General features: G+C 40.3%; 1 protein-coding gene across 3 annotated transcripts in view; it reads left to right on the forward strand.

Annotated features, from left to right (window-relative positions):
* The window catches only part of CARMIL1 (capping protein regulator and myosin 1 linker 1), a 192,961-nt gene that overhangs the window by 67,012 nt on the left and 105,575 nt on the right, over window positions 1-20,374 (forward strand). For all 3 annotated transcript variants that reach the window (XM_040076283.2, XM_040076419.2, XM_058419311.1), the window contains 2 exons: window positions 15,082-15,132; window positions 19,372-19,431. In XM_040076283.2, the coding sequence (XP_039932217.1) occupies window positions 15,082-15,132; window positions 19,372-19,431 (111 nt within the window). The remainder of the gene's footprint in view (window positions 1-15,081; window positions 15,133-19,371; window positions 19,432-20,374) is intronic.

The following is a 20,374-nucleotide window of genomic DNA, read 5'->3' on the forward strand; positions in this document are numbered from 1 at the left end:
GGCATAGATATATTATTTTAAAACATTGGTATTTGGCATCTCTTCTTGAGAGGGTTATATTTACTTGCTTCTGTCACCTGCATTTTTAGATTAGGGCCTTCACTACATGCCTGTGTATTTTAACAACTTTTAGGGTAGGAGTGGCCTCATTAAAAATGTACTTAATGATCATGATGATGTGATTGTTTGAAGCAAAAAGCCAGATTTTGTTTTTTCTGTTAAACACGTTGGGTAGTGAGCACTCTTGCTTCTTTAGCTTGAGTAAAGCAGTGTCTCCTAGAGACACTGTATCCTGTCTTCTTTACCCAGCCTGGAGTAGATGTCAATAGAGTGTGTCCCACTGTTTCCACCTCCCTTGACCTATGCTTTAGGAGATATCTATACTTGAACACAGAAGATCTCTTAAGTTCCTATCTAATTTATGAGCAAAGGGAGGTAGTGGCCTTTTCAGAACTGGTGTGAGCTCTGCCATGCAACTGAATTTGAAAAGTCATTCCATCACGGACACATTGACATGGGTGCTTTCTGCTCCTTGTCTTCATTTCTTGGTGCACTTGTGTGAGAAAGGATTTAAGGAAGGGAAAGAGAAGACATCTGTATCTGGCCTGCAAGAAAATGAGAAGTGATGATGTAGACAAATTGAGTGATTACAGGACCCTGACACAGAAGACACGGAAGATAAAGCTGGGGGGTTTTTTGTGTTGCAGTTGTGGGTGGGAGGTTTTGAGTTTTGATGGCTGTGCTTCGCTGACATCATTAGTGTTCTCATCTGAATAATTAAGTTAATTATCCCGTAATACAAGTGTTTGTGTGTGGGCAAGGTTCAAATCTTCCATATATTTGATAGTCTGTTGGGTAAAATTTTGTGCAAACCTGCTAACAAGACACTGATCATTTATTTATGGCGTGTTTGGGAACTTAGCTGTGTAATTCAAAATTTTACAGTGATTTCTTTAAAACTTCTAATTTTAGTTGTGCAAAACTCCTGTATTGATATAACCATCAAAGCTCAACAAAAGGAGAAGAAAACATTTAGAACTTCAAGCAATGAAAGATCTTGAGAAGAGATGATAAATAAGAAGTGGGTAGAAAAATCGTGATGACACACATTAATCAACTATTTAGGCAGCACAATTGAATGACATTTTTCTTCCTGACTTCTGTGAGAATACGTGTAAAATTGACTGAATCCAGGTGAGTTTATTGAAGTGGTTGATGTAAAACTCCAGCAATAGTTAATCAATGTTACTGTAAATTTAAGCTAAGGATGATAGTCACATTAGAAGCAAATTCAGCTAAACTGTGTTTGTATTAATGCCATGCTTTATAACTGGCATAAACTTCAAATTGCACTTGCAAATCTTGTTCTTACAAACTAAACTTAGAAGGACCGTGGTGGTTTAAAACCTAGCTGGAAAATTAAACCCACTCAAGCTGCTCTGTTTCCCCTGCCCTTCTGATAATGGCAGATCACGGGAGAGTGATTATGAGTTGGAATAACAATTTACTGAAAATGGCAATAACCACAACAATATTAATGACAGAATGAGAGGGTGCTATACACACAGAACAGTATTCACCACTGAACACCCCCCAGGTAGCACCTGATGTGGTCTCCAGCAAAGGCTCAGCCCCACTGCAGCTCTCCGGTGCGGTGGTACCGGCACAGTCCCGGTGTAGGGCAGCTCTCTGGTGTGGAGGTGGCAGCACAGTCCTGGCACAGGGTAGTGTGGCCCAGACCTCCTTCCCCAGAGCCAGGCAAAAACCGCATGCTTCCGCTTTCTGGCACCAGTGCCTTCCTGCCAAAACCACAGCCCCAGCAATGATGTGCATGCTGTGAATTAAACAGTGCTAGAAGGTCCATCCCCCTTTTTTTCTCTGTATGCAGAACTGTCTTGGTTTGGAAAAGACAGGTGTCTGCCAAGGAAAGTTGCAGCTTCCCTTGGAATGGAGATTGTAAACCCCCTCCCTGTAAGCTATTATAATTTTGCAATTAAGGGCTTTCAGGCAAAAATTTGGGCATAGGAATAACAGCTCTTTACTAGGAATATTAAAAATGCAAGTGTAGTAGTACAAAACAACAACAAAAAACCAAAACAAAACAAAAAAAAAACACAAAAAACCAAACCAAACAAACAAAAAAACACCAAAAAACAAGCAAAAACCGAACCCCAAAAAACACCAAGCAAACAAACAAAAAAATCCTAGAAACCCTAATAGAGTCAGATTGTGACCTGACACCTTGTGTTGGAACAACCAGAGTGTTGGAAGCAGTCCAAATAAATCCTCCTGGAGTAACAGATGTGGTTCTGTTGGAGTAGAGATGATCCTGTAGAGGGGTCCAGTGGTGGCGAGATGGGTCCAGTCTTCCTCTGGAATCCAGTGGAAAACTGGATTGGCTGCCTTGGAGTTCTGAATTGCAGGTTTTATCCAGGTAGAAATGCTTGGCTCCACCTACTGGGTGGAGCAACTCACAATAGGATGATGTAATTGTATCAGTCATGTGGTGAGCCTTAATGGTCCATTAACAGAAGATAAGTCCCTGGCGGGAGGATGGGTGTGGAAGAGATAAGGAATATTGCTCCACCTGGTTTTAACACCTGGCCTATTAACAGAAGGCACCCTCTCTCCCCCACCCCATCCCTCTCCCTGGAGTTAAGAGGAATGGGTTACACAAGAGATAAAGGAAAAGAAAACTTCCCCAACAAGTTTCAACAGATGGAAAATAGAATACACATTTTTGGTTACGTATTGCAACCCAAGGAAAGGGCACCGACTAAAACATCACTTAGGAGATCTTGTGCTACCTAAACTAAGTATTAAAATCCCTTCTGAAGTTAATAGGTGACAAAAAAAAGCAATAGTAGTAATTGCAAATACAATTACTAATGTTTGGTTTTGGTTTTACTGTTAAAAAAACCCCCAACACTAGCAAAAACACCCATTCACCAACATAAAGAATCAAAGAAGCGACAACTTTTTACAAAAAGAAAAAAATGGCAGTAGCTTCTTTGAGGTGGTACAGCATGATTGTAGCATGGGTCTTGTCTCACATTGGCTTTGAAGCTCTGATGATAATGTATTGGGTTTAAATTCTCTTTGTATAGACTACTAAAGGCCTTGGGGGCTTTATTTTACTTAGGTACTGTCTAGCTTAAGATTAAAAAAAAAAAAGACACAAATGTGTGCGTAAACACAGCATCGAGGGTCATAAAGGTAGAGCAATGACAAAATACAGCATGAAAAACTTCTGCGTTGTGTTGAATTTTAGCTAAAGGCTTCCCTGTGCGTCTCCAGGGGTAGGCGAGCAAGTTGCTTTTCAGCCATGCTGTTGAATAGGTAGATATAAGAGTCATGGGGCATCCCATACTTAAAGGCATTCTGTCTTCTTAAAGCTCTATCTGTATTAATTTTTATCTCTGTTTTGATCATCAGCTGGGCTATGTTGATGGCAAGAGCAGAATGGTGCTTGGAAAGACAGAAACCTAGAAAAGGCATGCTGTAACCTGCATCCCTGCTGCAGTCAGGGCACATACTGACTTGTCTTATTCAAGGGAGCTTTACATTTCCTTAAAGCTGGGCTGACTTACAATAGTGTGGAGTTGGGCCTAGCCTGAAGGACCTGCCTGTGGCCTTGGCAAGTTGTCAGGCAGTTGGCTCACCTGGAGCACCATGCTCCTGTGCCTCTGAAGCTGCTGGTAGCTGGGCCATCTTGCTGCTAGGCTGACCTTGGTTTGTCACAGTCACACATGCAGCTGCAGAAGAGGTTGCCTTTGGTTGTGCTGGACCCTTCTGGGGGTTCAGTGCTGGTGGCACTTGAGGTTAACCTCTGTGGGGAGTGGTCTCATCACAGCGCAAACTGTTGTGGAGCCAGGTGACTGCTCACCTTCCTTTCTTGTTTGTGGCCCTACACCAGCTTTTCCATAGTAGAAATTCCTTCAAAAACAAAACAGTGATCTCTCAGTTAAAGCTTTTGAATCTGTGTGCTGTCTATGCAGGATGATTCTTAAGTGTGTAACAAGAGTGATCACTTGAGATTGGAGCATGGCCTGCAGGAAGCAGGGTCTGTCAGCTCCTGAGGTGGGGATTGTGCCGCTGGCTCCCAGGGGCTGCCCAGCCTGGCCAGTGTAGCTGCTGCTCATGCTGCTCCCTGAGCTCCCTGGGCCTTGTGTACTCCAGCAAAGAGCTCTGGAGAGAGGATTGGCTTGGGCAGCAGAAGAGCTTAAGCTATTCCAGAGCAGACTGGGGAAAGGCTTGTCTGAAGGAAGCAAAGGCTTGGCTGCCTGGAGAATGAGGAGAGAGTTGCCTGCAAACCTACCATCTAAGAAGGGCAAAGGCCATCACTAAAGTTTACTTTCCTTTTTGGGAGGACTCTGTTATATCTCCATAGAGAAAACTAAGATAGTCCACAAATTGAAGAGCTTGTAAATCATTACTCTAGATAAAATGATAAAGCCCAGGAGGATCTAGTTCACTCTGCACTTCTGTAGTTTGCTCTGACAAGCAGAGTGAGTTCTAAGTTCACAACTTAGAAGGAGTAAAGTAGAGGAGTAACCTTTTAAAAGCTCTCTTCCTCTCCCTAAGACTCTTCTTTTCTGAAATTACTAATGGTTAAGTAGCATCCAGCATGTGGATCAGTGCTTATAAAAGCAAAATTCTCACACAAAACTGTTCTGAGAAAGAGTTTGACTTAGAAGACTTTTGCATCAGAATCTTGTGAAGGCTTTCTGGAGAAGCAAGCTGGTTTTTTATTCAAATTTTTAGAGGCATAGGTAGTTTGAAAACTATTGAGATCTTTTGTATATCAAGGAGTAACTTGATACTGAATGTTGGGTACCAAGTTGCAGTAGTTGTTATACCTAACTCCTAAGTTTGAAGAGCAGAATCATTTATTGGTATTTTCATTCAGTGAATCGTAACTTCCTTCTTTTTGAGCATGATTTCTGACTATTTAATTTTTGTTTGTTTGTTTGTTTTCCACTTGGCTGTTAGAAATTGATGTTGTTCTCAGATAAACGGGGATGTTTTGTTATTATATGGCTTTTTCCAGGTAAATATATTGTATAAGAAGCTGCATAAGTAACACATAGGCAATATTAATGTGATACACTCGAGAATCTTTGCAAAACCAGAAATTATGAAAATGGCTTTTTTATTGAATAGGGGCATATTAATTTTTAATAATTAACAGCATTAGATATTTGACATAATACAACTTTTAAAAATCAGCTGAAAGAAAAATAGCCCTCCATCAATGGCTACTTAATGGGTTTTGCCCAGCTCATGCAGCCTGTACTTCTTAGGTAGACAAGACACTGTGCATTTGAAGAGTGGGGGAGACTGCCAAGTGTTTTTTTGCAGCATGTTGGAGGCAAAATTGCTTTTCTGGAATGTGGCAATTCCTGAATTTCTGTCTAAGGGGAAGCCAGATGCAATCAGCTGTGTCACTGCCTGAAGCTGGCCTGGTTGCTGGGTTTCCTGCCTGTTAGATACAGAGTGGGAGCAGGGAGGGGACTTTGGTGCAGAATTTCCTAAGAAAGAAATGCATCCAGCGTCATGCACCGGCATGACAAGAAAGTGGGAATGCTGTTCACACCTCATTATTTAGCTGCCCTGGCTGTAAGAGCGGTAGAGAACCTGTTGTGAGTTTTCTCCAGGAGGTGGTAGCTACTCATCAGCTGAGTGGGTGGTTGGTCCTGGGTAAGCCATCAGGGGATGCCCAAGCCATCTTCAGCTCCCACTGCTTAAATAATAAAGTATATGGGAAAACTCCATACTGGAAGGGACCTCACTTTCACATGCAGGGATAGCAGTGGGTAAGGGGAAGTCTCTTTCAGCCCTGCTTTCTTGAGCAGGGACAGGGGAGTTGTTTGCTCCTTTTTTGCCATTTCCTGAAGGTGTTTTAAACTCTGGAAGAAAAGATTTCTTTAGCAGAGGAGGAATGTGATCCATTAGAAATGAAATAGCTGTAAAAGAAATCGTATAAAATGTAAAAGAGTACCACAAAATATCTGAGCTTGGGGGCTGTGAGTATAGTGGTGGCGTTTAAGGATTTTAAATGGCCAAGTAGCTGGTTTCACCACTCAAGCACCATTCCTCTCTTGAAAGATCAATGGTTTTAAGATATCAAAGTATATAAAGATGAAGTCTTGAAGCATAGCTCAGGTGATTAGGGATGAAGTGGCTGTCACAGTCTTGTTAGTTCCAGTGGGTACTTCATATTTTACAGATGATAGAGATGGAAAAAGGGTACTGTGGGGAAGCAAGAGGAAGAAAAGGAAATCAAGAGTGCACCTGAGGACAGCAATGAGGCTCCTGTAGTAGTGAAGAGATCTTGCATCCCCTCTGGACCTAGTGGTGAAGAGGGTTTTGTCTTGCACCCACAGCAATGGTTTCTTTTGGGAAATAACTGCCTTGGCTTGGGGGTTTTTATGATCCTCTGCCCATTGGTTTGTGTGTGAGGTTTGTGTTTCAATTTGTGTATGCTGTGGAGAGTACACGGAAGACTTAATTCGACAGATTTATTATCTATATTATCCGATATCTTTCTCTGGCCCTTACCTCTTGGGGCTATCCAATGCCAATTTTTTTGAACCTGTGGTTTATGGCAGTGGCTATTGAGGAAAACTGTTCTACTGTGCTTATTTAATTTGAATATTAAGTGTAGCTAAGTGCATTGCACTTCGATAATTGAATCTTTATTTAATTGTTGGTAGCTAAAAGCAAATAGAAATGTCCATAGAAGAGTTTCTTGTAAAATGCTTGCGTTGCAGGTCAAATTGTATTTCGTCTGAACCTGAAGTTTTTGTTTTGTTTCCTGGCCTTTAAAGTTCCTCATTATGGTTGCTGTGACACGCTTAGAAAGAGAGCAATCCCATCACTAAGGATCACTGCAAAATGTTTAATCTGGCATTTCTGAGTGATGAAATTAAAGACGATAAGAATAAAAGCACTATAATAGCAGAATCTATTTCCAGCTCCTTCTGCATAGAAACAGCGTCATTTGCAGCACACTGAAATGCTTCCAGTTTTAGCTGCTGTGCGTAAACACAGAAAGAAGCTGTGTAGGAAGAGGGAAGTTGTATGGACATTTCTTGTTATAAACACCATGTACAGGTAACGGGAGGGTGTTTTCTGAAGGGTACAATCTTTTGTGTAAAAAATTGTTGCACAGAAAGTGCTGGAGCCCAGGGTGTTTTGAATTACAGGTCAACAGAATGTTTTTGTTTTCAAGCAACATTTTAACCAAGTATTGAGGGTCTAGAACATTGTAAAAGGTGAGTATTTGGGGAAGATATCCTGCTGAGGCACATTGTAATGTGAATTTCAGCACTGAATTTACATGATGGCTATGTACAAATAAGAGAAAAATTGGGGTGGGGGGGAAGGTGGAAAGTGAAATAAAGGTATATTAACACTAATGTGCTAGTGACCTATTTTTGTGTAATGAGAAGGTACAGAGAAGGAAAGCCCCCTTTGGGGTGTTACCCCTCCTAGATGAGTTACAAGTGAAGGCATGTGGTTGAGCCTGCTCCCCTCCTCTACCTCAGCTGGGATCAGCCCTGGCTGTGTCCAGTGCCGTGGACAGGACTTGGAATTATTGAAATGCAGCTGCTGATTCTCATTTTTATGGCTCAGAGCAGGCTTAAATAGCATTGTAGGTGGATCTTCTGGTTTTTAGTGTTTCACAGCATTATGGTTTTTTGTTGTTGGGAATTGTGTGCTGGTGAGCAGGATGACAAGGAAACTTTGCAGCGTGCAGGGAATTGCGTTTAGTGTTCTGTGTTGAACATCTCTCACAATGCCGTGAAACTCTGTTCCATGACTGACTGATCAATCATGGATCAATTAAAGAACAAGGGAGTCTTGTACTCATAGCCAGTAGGTGGCTGCCCCTCCACAACAGGTCTGTGGTTAATAGTCTAAGATACAAAAGTTTTGAATGTAAAGTTGGTAAAGCAGGACAGTTCTGCACCACTGGTGATCACATCCCAAGCTACTTCAGGAACGGGGCTTGGTGGTTGGAATGTCCATGGGTCCTGTTGCTGCCATAGGTAATGTCTGACCAAAGGTGAGCACATCTCAGTTTCTTCTGAAATCCCACCTATTTGCTAAAATAGCTGCATGGTTTGCCGGTTGCTGACAGGGTTACAGTGAGTGTTCATGTTTCTTTGTTCTTCACAGGTTTTAAAGAAGCACAATTTGATTCATGTGTCTTTTAGGAATGGTTCACAGGGCTGGGACACTGCCTGTACGTGGTACTGGTAGTGTTGCTAGAGCTGTTGGAACAAATTTAGTTATGTCTGGAAATTTTGTCTTAAATGTGCTGATATACCTCCAAGCCATGTTGTTTCTTCTCGAACATCAGAATTAGGACCATTTTATGCCAAGCTTCTCTTTCAAGCTTTACCACTTCATCTTGCCTTTTTGTTTTAGGCAAATCTTTGTGCGTCCGTGCCTTAGTTGTTATTAATTATAAAACAAGGATACTTTTTTCATTCCTGTCTTCTAGGCAGGATTTGTTCATTGCTTCCTCTGAAGTAGAAATTGCTCTGCAGATTTGAACAGCTTTCCAGGAGCTAAATAAGCATTTCTGTTAATGGGTCCTCTGACTTGGACTGAAAGGGAAATGTGTGTGAAGCACACCGTTGTGCCATCTTGTGGTGTCCCCTGTCTTGTTCCCTACAGTAATGTGAAAAGTGCGTCTCTTCTTTAAACATGGCAGATATATTGGCATCTCTTCTGATATCTGAGCATACGTTAAAAAAAAAAAAAAAAAATCTGCTGAAAACTGCTCCCCATATCATCCTTTGCCATCCAGAAAATACAGAAATTGTTGACTCAGAGCAGGCTTGAATTTTTGAAGCAGTGTGGTGGCAATAAGGACCAGTGAAAAGCTGTGATCTGCACAGCATTCCCATGGCAGGCAGGCTCACTCTCTGTCCAGGGCTCCAGTAAGGGAGCCTTGTCGAGGAGGCAGTAACCACTGACTTGAGGAATGATAATAGAAAAACATGCAGCAGAGCAGCCTTTCATGGGGATGGCTGAGGTAGTTACTTGTGCTGCAGAGCTTACCCCTGTCTTGGGCAGGAGAGAATTGTACTGATGCAGGCGGCAGCTCCCCTTGGTGTGTTTTGGTCTTTGGCTGGCCACACAGGCACCAGCAACTTAGGCAAGCCTGGGAACGTGTTCAACTTGGCTAAAGGTCAGCTCAGGGAGGGAGAAACTCTGGTTTTTGTGTGTGAACTGAAATGCACTAACACTTCCCTAATAGTACTTCTTCAGCAGTAAAAGACTGCTTTAGAGTTGGCGTATAAATAAAGGGACATTTGGAATAGGAGTGAATAGGGTCCGTCATGGTTTTATTATAGAAGGCGCTTCAAAAGTAGTCGAGACCAGATGATCAGAGTCAAATTCAGTGGTGAGGTCTGTGTGAGTGAAGGTGGTGGTGCTGCAAGCCCTCAGAATGGGGCTAAGCTGGGCTTTTTTGCTGGTGTCAGCACTCTGCAGAGAAACCCACCATATGCCAAGCGACGCCACCATTTCAGATGATGCTGCATCCATGTTCCTGCCACGCCTGAGCTAATCAGCCCTTCAAAAAGGCCTCCAGGATGTCAGCTAGCCTGTTTGTGTAGGGAGGCTCAGTGCTTTTAGCAGGAGCTGCCTCTCTCAAACCCAGCTCTAGTGTCTCTAGCATGGTGCTGAAAGGGGCCTTTTATCTAATCGAACTCCAGTTGCTCCAGGATGAAGCATTTACAACATCAGGCATGCAACCCAGGAAATGAACGGTCGATCCTACAGGGACTGAGGGAGGCTGGATGCTCTAACATGTATTGATTCATCCGTGTTTGAACAAAACAAAAACTGTATTAGTGCTGCTGCTTTACCTCACTTTATTGTGTGTGCATTAGATATTGAGTCAGCAGTAGCAATGGAAAGCTTAGGAGAGAAATCATAAAGGATCTAATAGAGGTGGAAACTTTAAAATTACGATGTTTTGGATAATAATGTTAATGAATAATGAGAAAAATGGGGATGGTATAACTAAGGTATATACAGAAAAGTGACTGTCTTCTGGATTCAAGCTTTTTCAAGATGATGGCTATCATAAGAACGTGATAAGGAATAAGAAAACTTGTTACAAATGGTTCTTTCCTCAATTATAATGGAAGAGACTGAATCAATGTTGAGGCTGACAAAATGGCAGATGCCAGGGGCTAAAGAAACTGTGGTGGAAGGAAAGGTACAGAGAGTACATTTTAAGAAGTAAAATTGCAACTGTTGATCAAAAAAGTGCAGTTAGTTGTTGTTTTTGATTTGGGTTTTTTTTAAAGTTTCTTTGTCAATCAGTTCCCAGCAAGGAAAAAATATTTGGTTAATCATCTTTGAGATTTCAGCAGAAGGAAGTTTCAAAACATGTGTGGTAGTGATTGGTGGGAGCATCGTGCAGCTTCTCAGGCCCATGAAGTGCTGAGGTGGTTTCATTTTGTTTTATATCTAGTCACGTAGTCCAAGTATGCTCACTGTCTTTTCCACAACTCTTTATTCCTGAGCATTTTAAAAAGGGTAGTGGTATTTTTCAGAAGATTTTCATTTCCTTATGGATTTGAAACTGCTTAAGTATTGATAGGGTGGCTTTAGTTGCTGTGGTTTGTGTGGCAAAATAGATGCAATTAGCACAGAGCTGTGTTTCTCTAGTGATCTTCCCAAGAGTGACTGCCGGGTAGGATGGCTGGGTTAGCCCAATGCAGCCCTGTTAATTTAACTTACAGTGCTAAATTGGGCAATAAGGCTAGGATTTGACAATAGATAACAAAATGCCTCTATATTTTTGTTAAATTGATATGCTTATGGAGGATCTATGTTATTTACTGAAATATATTACATATTCTGGTAAACAGAAGATGACCTTGTAGGCTATGAGTCTCTGGAGGTAATAATTTGCAGGATATGTTTTTGGTGAATGTTTCAAATTTCATTTCATGTACATTCTGAGCAGCGTAGGGAGCGTTACAGAATTTGGAATGATAAAAACATTAAGAAATTATCAACTTGGGTATGTGTGTGTGAGTAGGAGTAATTTAAAATTCAAATCATAATCCTATTTTATTCTTAAAAAAAGACAGAGTAGGAAGACAGACTAAAGCTGCTGTTAACTAAATATAATTCTCTTTTATTGTCCTTGCCATGGAGCAACAGCCAGGTTATATACCCTGTATAAAATTTGCCTGAATGTACTTGCTGCCTTCACATCAGATACTCGCAAACCTTTTGGCTAAAAGGTGTGTTAAAGTATGAACTAACTCCTGAGCCTCTTTCTTCACCCTGCATGTGTTTATCTTTTGATGGGATCTTTTAACTTTATTAGTGATTGAGTACTACTGGTGACCAAACAAAATGGTTATGGAGGAGTGGGGTTGTGACGCATTAAGCTGAGCAAGTGAGATCATTTTGTTATCAGATGATAAGGTGGATTATACACAGTGCCCAACTGACATTCCTGATGGGTTGTGGGCCAGGGAGCTCTTTGTTCCAGGTTTATCCCTGGACTTAGGGTGTCTGCTGCTCTGGGCCTTAGAACTTCCAAGTGAATTTGACCATGACACTTCTGTGCTCAAGGTTCCTCAGGTGCTAATGAATCTAACAGTGGCAGAATCTTCTTGGTGAGATGCCTGAGGATTGCTTGAGAGTAAGGGTGGCTGCTTCTGCTTTTTACTTTGTTTGTATGAGGAAATCAAAAACCTCAGGAAACTTAGAATCTGTCTGTTCTTGAAAACTCCTGGATGCTTTTGAAAGCCCTAGACAATTGTGCAATCACACACACGCTCATTATTCTTGTCAGAGGAATGCACAGAGACCTGGGTCTTCCTTCACAAAAATAACTTGTTTCTTAAGAGGAGGCTTGAACTGTCAGTGTGAAAACACCTCCAGTGCCTCTGCCTTTGGCGCCAGCATCACATTTCTCAAGGGAAGGACTGGAGTGGTACACGTTTTTGAGTAGACTGCAATACATATTCTGTTGTGCTTGCAAGTACTAACAACTGTGCAGAATCCAACTGACAGAGACATGGGCGTGCGTTACCCTAAGAGCCATTATTTGTTTACGCACTGCAGCCTTGTCAAGGAGAAAGAAGTCATTGAAAACAAACCATTCATGTTTCACAGTTCATCCAGCAAGTCTTGGGTGGAACTGGGGTACAGGCTACGCTGTTGCTAAACGTGAGCAAACCCAGCGATGTTAGAATGCAGACACTGCAGTAAAATTTTGAAAATATTAGAAAAAATCCCCAGAAAGCAGTAAACCAAAGTGGATCCTTTTAAGGGTCACGATGTGTATTCACATATCTAACAGCTAAAATTTTGATAAATGGCAAGCCTCATTTCAACCAATTCTGCCATTGTAAAAAAAATTTAAAAAATTAAAAATTAATAAATCTAGTCCGGCTGTCGTCAAGATGGGCCATTAATTTTGCAGTAATAATTGATCTTCTCTTCAATTGATTTTACATAAAAATCATGCTTTTGCTTGTTTGTGAGAGTCTTAACTGTGAAAACCGTAGAAATTTGTGTTACTGGATTAGAAACTTTTTTTATACCATCTTATTGCTCAAGAGTAGCCCTTTACCTGCTGCGTGAGGAGTGTCATCTTACAGCAGGCTTCTTCTTTACATAAAATGCATCTTAAGATAAGTGGTTTTTTCAGCTCTGTTGGTTTTAGAAAGGTCACTTTGGGATCATTGGTACAAGCATACACGCTGCCCTGTGCTCTATTGGAATATTCTTTTCCAACATGATTTTGTTAGGGCCTTCTGGTTACCTGGTTTACATTTAACTGTTGTTTGGACTGCTCATGTGTACTGTAGTCATGTTAAATCGACCCTTTCTAGGCTCATAAAGCAGCTTGTACCCTTATATGCAAGCAAATATTTTAAAGCAAGCCTGCGACATGATTCTCCTGTAATGAGCCGTCCCACTGCGGTGACAGACACAGAGCACTCATATTTCTGGTGCAGTTGGCCACGACCTGGAAGGAGGTACTACTAGAAAGGCCACTGCCTTTCATAAATGTGGAAAACACTTCTTCAAAAAGTTCCCTTTCCCCTGGCTGTCTCACTTGGGCATCTGTGGTGTAGTGACCAGAAGGTGCTCTGCCTGTGACGCTGGACAGGTTTTTTTCAGTGATGCCAGTGCCTGATCACCTGCCCTCTTCAGACACAGGCAGCTTGTGGATGGGTGCACAAGTAAGAGTGGCATCCCTGCTTGACAGTGAAGCTATTTTGTGAGCATGGGGTGTGATCTTACCCAGAGGCTCCCCGGAGAGTGCTGTGCACCTACTGTGTGTGGCTTCCGTAAGGGAGGTGGGTGAGGGAAGGAAAAGATCAAGGTTTTATTACTGTGAGAGAAAGCTGCTGCTAGGCTGAGGAAACTGTGGTGAGCAGTGGAAGCTTCCCCTTCTCTTCGTGCCCTTCCTCTTTCCCTTCATGCTGGACTGTGGAAGAGATACTTTGGAGAGATGTAGCTGGGAGGAGAGCGCAAGAGGCACCTGTGTGAGCAAGGAAATGAAGCAGCTTTGTGTGACAGGGCCAGCCTTTCATAAGGGGGCTTCAGTGAAGGGTTGAGCCTTAGAGGAGTCACAGGTTGTTCTGCAGCAGTTTGGCTCTAACCAGTGGTAACCAGAGCGCTGGGTCTAATCATATCAACCCTGAAACAATCTGCTAGTATTCAACACTGGTACAGCACTGCTGCTCTTAGCATTTAGCAAGGTGTTATTCATCTGAGGGCTGAAACTGAAATCCCTGAAGTGTTCAGAGTTCAGAGTTGGATGCTGGGCTGCGTTCTCAGCCTGCTTCTTCCTTTCCAAATGAGGAACACATTTTGTGTCAACCTGATCACTTGATCATGGATGCTGAGAGGGCTGAGTTCAGGAGGTTCTAGCTGTGTGAAAAGCTCTGTATGTGCTCTGGGATTTTGATGCAGGTGTTTTAATAGAGTTTGTTTGTTTGTTTGTTTCTCTTTTTCTCTTTCTTTCTTTCTTTCTTTCTTTCTTTCTTTCTTTCTTTCTTTCTTTCTTTCTTTCTTTCTTTCTTTCTTTCTTTCTTTCTTTCTTTCTTTCTTTCTTTCCCTCTTTCCCTCTTTCCCTCTTTCCCTCTTTCCCTCTTTCCCTCTTTCCCTCTTTCCCTCTTTCCCTCTTTCCCTCTTTCCCTCTTTCCCTCTTTCCCTCTTTCCCTCTTTCCCTCTTTCCCTCTCTCTTTCTTTCTCTCTTTCTTTCTTTCTTAGCCAATAGCAGATAATTCTGTGGGTAAATCAACAAACAGTACAGTAGTTTTATGAGATGAGTCATTCCTTTTGCAAAGAGTAAAATCTGTGAGTGGGATGTGTTACTGGAGATTGGAGTGATATGATATAGAATCATTACATTTTGATTAGCAGTAGCTTCCAAAATATTAGTTTTGTTGTGCTTGCTCCCCAGAGTCACTGGTCTCACTAGTGTAACTGCACTTTGCCTTTGCTGGAGAAGAAACTCAGGTGCTATGAATGAGAAATCTTTGCATTCTTACTCTAGAAATGCCCCAAATGTGTCCAAAACTCCCCCATTTGCTTACAGTCTCTTATACTGCTAATTACTGCTAATAATATGATAATCTTGGTGTGGTGGGTTTTTTTGTGTGTGTGTGTTTTTTTGTTTTGTTTTGTTTTGTGGTTTTTTTTTTCCTTTTTTTTTTTTTTTCTTTTCTTTTTATTTAAATACATCCTATGTTCCTGGTAGGACTTCTCATCCTTGCTCCTTTTTAAAATGTCACTAAGATTTCTGTTTTGTGATCTTGAGAGATTGGTTAAATACATTTCTTCAGTTCAGGAGTGTGCTAATCAGCTTATAGAGATCAGGTTGCAGCAGTCTCTTCAGTGTGTTCTGCTGGATCTGATCCCAGTTTTACTTCCTTCAGCGCATGACAGAAGAGGGAATGTACACTCACTCTGGTAGAGGCTTTTCTCCTCTGGTTTCAGGATTTTCCTGGGAAAGAATCTTTTATAATATTAAATGTTTCTTAAAAATTCTGTTATTTTTTATTATTTCTATAGGTGTTGGCATCATGTCGGGCATTTCTTTTGACATCTCGGATTCCCACCAAGGTAAAATCACTGTGTTTCTATAAGATACTCTGGGGTAAAAAAATGAAAGTTATAGAAACTAAGGAGCAAAAAAATGAGCATATTTTAGTTGTACTTGTACACCTGTTAAAGAAATAGATTATTGAGAAATGGTATGTTGCATGGTCTTGAGTTAGAAGGTGTTTCTATTAGTATATGTCATAAATGAATTTTTCAATACATACATACATACATATATATATATACATATATATATATATCCACACACTCCTTTTCATAGGAAATTTTACTTCTAGAAATGCAGGTGACTGAAGAGTTGTGTTGTAAACTCCAGCTTGAAGAACTCTGAGGGGAGCCTGATGAATTTTATAGGACAGTTTATGTGCAAACAAGCTCATGGCATTATTCCCTCTAGTGTTTGTAGTGTCAAATAGGATTACATTTGATTTGGAGGCAGAAACTGTGTTGAGTTTTATTAAATTCTGCTGTTTTCTAATGGTTTTTGCTGTTCATTTTGGAAAACAGTTTGGCAACTTGCCTCACCAATGCCGGTGAATTATTTTTTCTGTGCCTGTGACAATTTGTAATGGTTGTTCTGGAAGAGAAAGATGATTTCCACGTGAATAAAAATGACACATGAAAGAACATATCTTGTCCAGTTTGGAATCAGTGGATGGGAATTTGGCACATATCCTGTTTTGTTGCATTTGACGTGTGTGTGTATATATATGGAGATAGATAGATACACACACACACTTTATAGAAATACCAGAATCCATAAATGGAGCTATTGATACCAGATTTTCTATTATGGTCACTGATAATTGTGGCCATCCTTAGCTATAATCTGAAGATGCTGACTGACAGGTAGGATGAACTGCAACTTGAATTTCTGCTGATATTTCTTTTCCTCAGTCGATCTCCCCATCCCTGCAGCACGGATGTCTGCAGTTGGCTGTCTGTTGGTGTTTGAATCACTGCAGTTTTCAGCCAGAGCTTTTTGAGACATGGTTTGGTGACTGCTTGCTTGGAAAGATAGATCCAGTTGAAGAACAGCTCAGACATCAGTGCAATGGCAATATGATAGGCAGGTGGTTGTTGTGATTATGTTAAACAATAGCAAAGCCATTATAAGTCACCAAGAAACTCTTGAAGGCTGAGGCTTGGAGTACTAAGTGATAACTCTGTTTATTTGAGAGTTTCAGACAATTCTCAGAACTCCTTAAATAGATTTGCATAGTTGAAAAACTTGGGTTTATTTTCATTAAAATCTAAAAGACGTATTCTGTACTAGTAGAAATGTAATTCTGGTGACAGCAAATAGAAGGAAGATGATGAGAAGCTGTGCTTATGACTTATGCAAAAATTAAACTTTTTATGTCTGAACAATTATTAGGATGGTTGGAAATGCATTTCTAGCAGGGTTAGTGAAACTTAGTAAATTTTCTAATGTCTGTAGTATTTTCAATAGCTGCTCAGAAGCTTTCTGAGCCCGAGAACTTCCATATAACTGTCAGGCAGTAACTCCTCGAAAGACAGCTGAGAGCATTCAACAAAGACACATTATTTCTCTGGGGACCTGTAACAAAATTGAGTGTGCCTAGAGATGGCCAGTTCTGAGTAACTGTTGCTGCTGCATTCAATTCTAAGATTTACTTTTGCTTAAACAACGCTGTTGAGGTGTATCTACTAAACAAGGATCAAAGTTAAAAAGAATTACTGTTGTTTAACTACAATACCAACTCACACCATTATCCTTAGAGCAAAGATATTGCAATGGCCACTTCTAAATTTCACACTCTGGTCCAATCAGTTCATTCCCACTAATCGGGATGGACTGATTGGGAAGGAAGGACAGTAATTAAAGCTTGCTCATTCTTGCTACAGTCTATATAAAATGTGATTGCAACATTAGCAAATATCGGATGTGTCATCGAGCCCACAAATAAACATATAAAACATTTGTAGGAATGCAATTCAGATTTTGCAAATGTATTTCTAGTGCAACTTTCAGTAAGTTTTGGTTGAAAAAATTGATAACTGAAATTAGCAGTCTGGGTGACTGAAAGGTTCCTAAATGAGAGGCACGCATAGCTTTTTAAGAGGATTTTATAAACATATAATTTTGGATAGTAAATGAGATTATGCCTTTTAAAACCTTGTTAAAATTATTTCTTAGTTTGAGGTAGGTGATGTTTAGAACGTGTTTTACATTTTTGCTGCAAAGCAAGGACTATAAATTCGTATTTTTAACTAGAAAAATGAATCAAAGATTATCTGTAGAGATAGTGCTATGTTTCCTGATATTTGTTAATTCTAGGCAAGAGTATTTGCAGACTAAATTCTTGAATCTAGTTCTTTGTGAACTTTTCAAATATTTTTGATTGTGTATACATATATGTATATATGTGTTTGCACATACTTTAGTAAAAAAAAGAACCTTCAAGTTGATAGGTAAGTTATTTTCAAAATATGAAGGATTTCAATCACAGGAAATCCCCCCCTAAAATGTCATTGTGATTTAGGTAAAGAAATATTTCATATAGGAAAAAAAGAGCTTTTCCCTTCTGTGTGTGTGGTCCTGCTTAATCCAGTAGCCAACAATAGCTGCTATATATTTGGGGGGGGTTGGTTTGGTTTTTTATTTGTTTGTTTGTTTTTCTGCCTGCCCTAAGCCAACTGCACAGGGCAGTGTCATCACAGAAGGTTGCCAGCCCTGGCTTAGAAATAAAGCGCTGAAGAGAAATTAATGCCTTGCACTTGGGAAAATTCAGGGTGTTGGTGTGAGCCCTGAGAAGAGGCTTGTGCTGGTTCTGCCTTCCCTGTCTCAGTTCCCTGTGCTCACTTGCTTCAGGACCAGATGTGATGGCATCCCTGAAACTGCTTGTTTGCTGTGGATGCTGCCCTTGCAGCAGAATGTGTGAAAAGAAGCACATGAAGTCCCAAAAACTTCAGAGTAAAGTTCGTTCACCAAGAAGGGCCTTTGGCGGAAGGTGAACTTTGCGCAGAAATGGGAGGAGTGCATATATCTTCTGATGCTGCCAAACCTTGAGGGCAGCTGAAGGGATAAGCATTCAGAAAATAGGCGACAAAGAACAAAGAGACAGTAATAACAAAAGTTTTCTGGAAAGTTTTTGATGTTTGGAAGCTTTGTCCTCACTTTCCAATGTGCTTGTCCTCTGTTCCTGACTTTCCAAAGGTGTTCCAGCCTTTACAAAGAGGGAGTCCCGTTTGCTGTGTCTGGGTTCTGAGCACCCCAGTAGTCATTCAGGGTTCACTCTTCACAAACACAGGAATAGAATGATGTGGTGCTTGCCAGATAGCCTGGGAACACCCTGACTGTGAACCTAGGATAAGATACAGTACAGGAAACTTGCAATTCAGACAGACTACTCAGTTACAGTGGTTTCAAAGACAATTAAAAAGAAATGAGCTAATATCTTGCCCAGTAGTTACGATTCAGTCCAAGAGGTTTGTTTCTGTATATCTCGGTTGTCAAGATGATTGTCTACGTAATTATGATTTCAGATCTTAGCACAGTCCCTGTAGCCTTAGATTTTTCCTTGGAGAAGAATTCCCTGATGTCTTCTAAGCTTCCATTTGGATTCAGTATGTTCTTCCCTGCCTAATCTGACTGTCATCCAAATAAACCTCTCAGACAAAGCTTATGTATCACTTCCTCTCATACTGTTAGACAAGCTAAAGCAGTCCTTGGCCATTTATGTTCATTTCTGTATTTATCTATTTATATATGTTATTTTTATTCATATATATATATATATACACACACACATATATAGTGTGTATGTGTCCCTTCAGCTTCTGTTCAGTAAAATTTTTCGGACCTGTGATCAATGTAATTAATGAAAGAACAATTGCAAAGCTGTAAGGGTTGTAATAAATGATTAATCAGTCACAAGAGTACACATCAGTAGGGTACTGTATTAATGATGCTTTTTATAGTAAATTTTTTTTGTTAAATTTATTATAAGCTTATGTGCTTATAGCTTGCAGTAAAATGTCCAGTGTGGTATTCCTCTAGCCTCTAATAACCATTTAAACCTGTAACAAGCAAATGTAAATATTTTTTTAAATGAAAAATGCGTGCAGGTATCAACAAATACTTAGTGTCAATTACAGAAACTGGTATCAAATATCAGTAGCCTGCTCAAGGTTTTCTTAACCTCATTGAGAAGCATAAGTGCTCTTCAGAATAAGATGATGTTTGCGCTAATGTGGTGTTTTCTTTTCTAACTACAGTTAGAACTGACTTTCAGCTACTTGGAAATCCAAGGAGTAACTTCCAGTAAACCGGGCCAGGTGAGTGTATTCTAGATAAAAGATACTTGTTTACTCATTGCTAAATCTGTTCCAGTCAAGGAGGTGATGTTCTAGCATGTGGGTGTCCCCTTCCACTGAGCACACTGTGCATTTGTATTCTTGCATTCATGCTGGTCTAAAGTCTTATAAATAACAATACCAATTTAAAGAGTCAGTTTTAGGAATGTTTTGTGCACTTGGAATAACGATAAGAAGTAGATTGGGATTTTTTCCAGATCAGTATGGTACAGGTTTCCATTTATATCACCAGTGGTGGCTGGTATGCAATCATCACCACATAAGCTGCAGTAGCTTCTGTGGTGAATACCTTTTATGGGGAAGCCAAAAACTAGTGCTTACATTGCAGGCAGAAATGCTTTGCTTTCAACTATTCTTCATGCCTTTACTGTGTACAACATAAAATACATTTGACAGCGAGTTACGTGCCCAAAAACATAAATGCCAAAAAGAAGACGCTGAAAAGAAGAATGCCTTTATGAGTGTTTTTAATTCATAAGATGAGCATGTTGACAAGATTTGACAGTTCAATTGTATCAAAGTCTTCATGTGTTTCATGTGTGTTTGGCTTTTAAAGAGCTTTTTAAGAATAGGAGTGCCTGAGATACTTTGAACTCTGAAAAACTCTCATTGTATTAACTTGTCATCTTTTTAACCTGTCCTTTGAAGCTTTCCTTCAAGGTGGGGGGGGAAGAAAAAAAAAAAAAAAGAAAAAAAAAAAAGTCCAGGTATTTAAACAGGGAGACATTTACTAAATTCTAAGGTTTTGTGGCTTTTTTTTCTCTAAGGTACTAAAATGCCAGGTAACTATTGCTAATTATTCCTGGAGGCATAGACAATTACTATTGTAGCAGTGTTTACAAGAGATTTTCAGCAGCCCTGATGAGCAGGCACTTTCCCTAAAATATTTCTTAAGGTTTTTCCT

The sequence above is a fragment of the Hirundo rustica genome, chromosome 1 (genome assembly GCF_015227805.2).
Source record: "Hirundo rustica isolate bHirRus1 chromosome 1, bHirRus1.pri.v3, whole genome shotgun sequence".
Classification (NCBI taxonomy): Eukaryota; Metazoa; Chordata; class Aves; order Passeriformes; family Hirundinidae; genus Hirundo; species Hirundo rustica.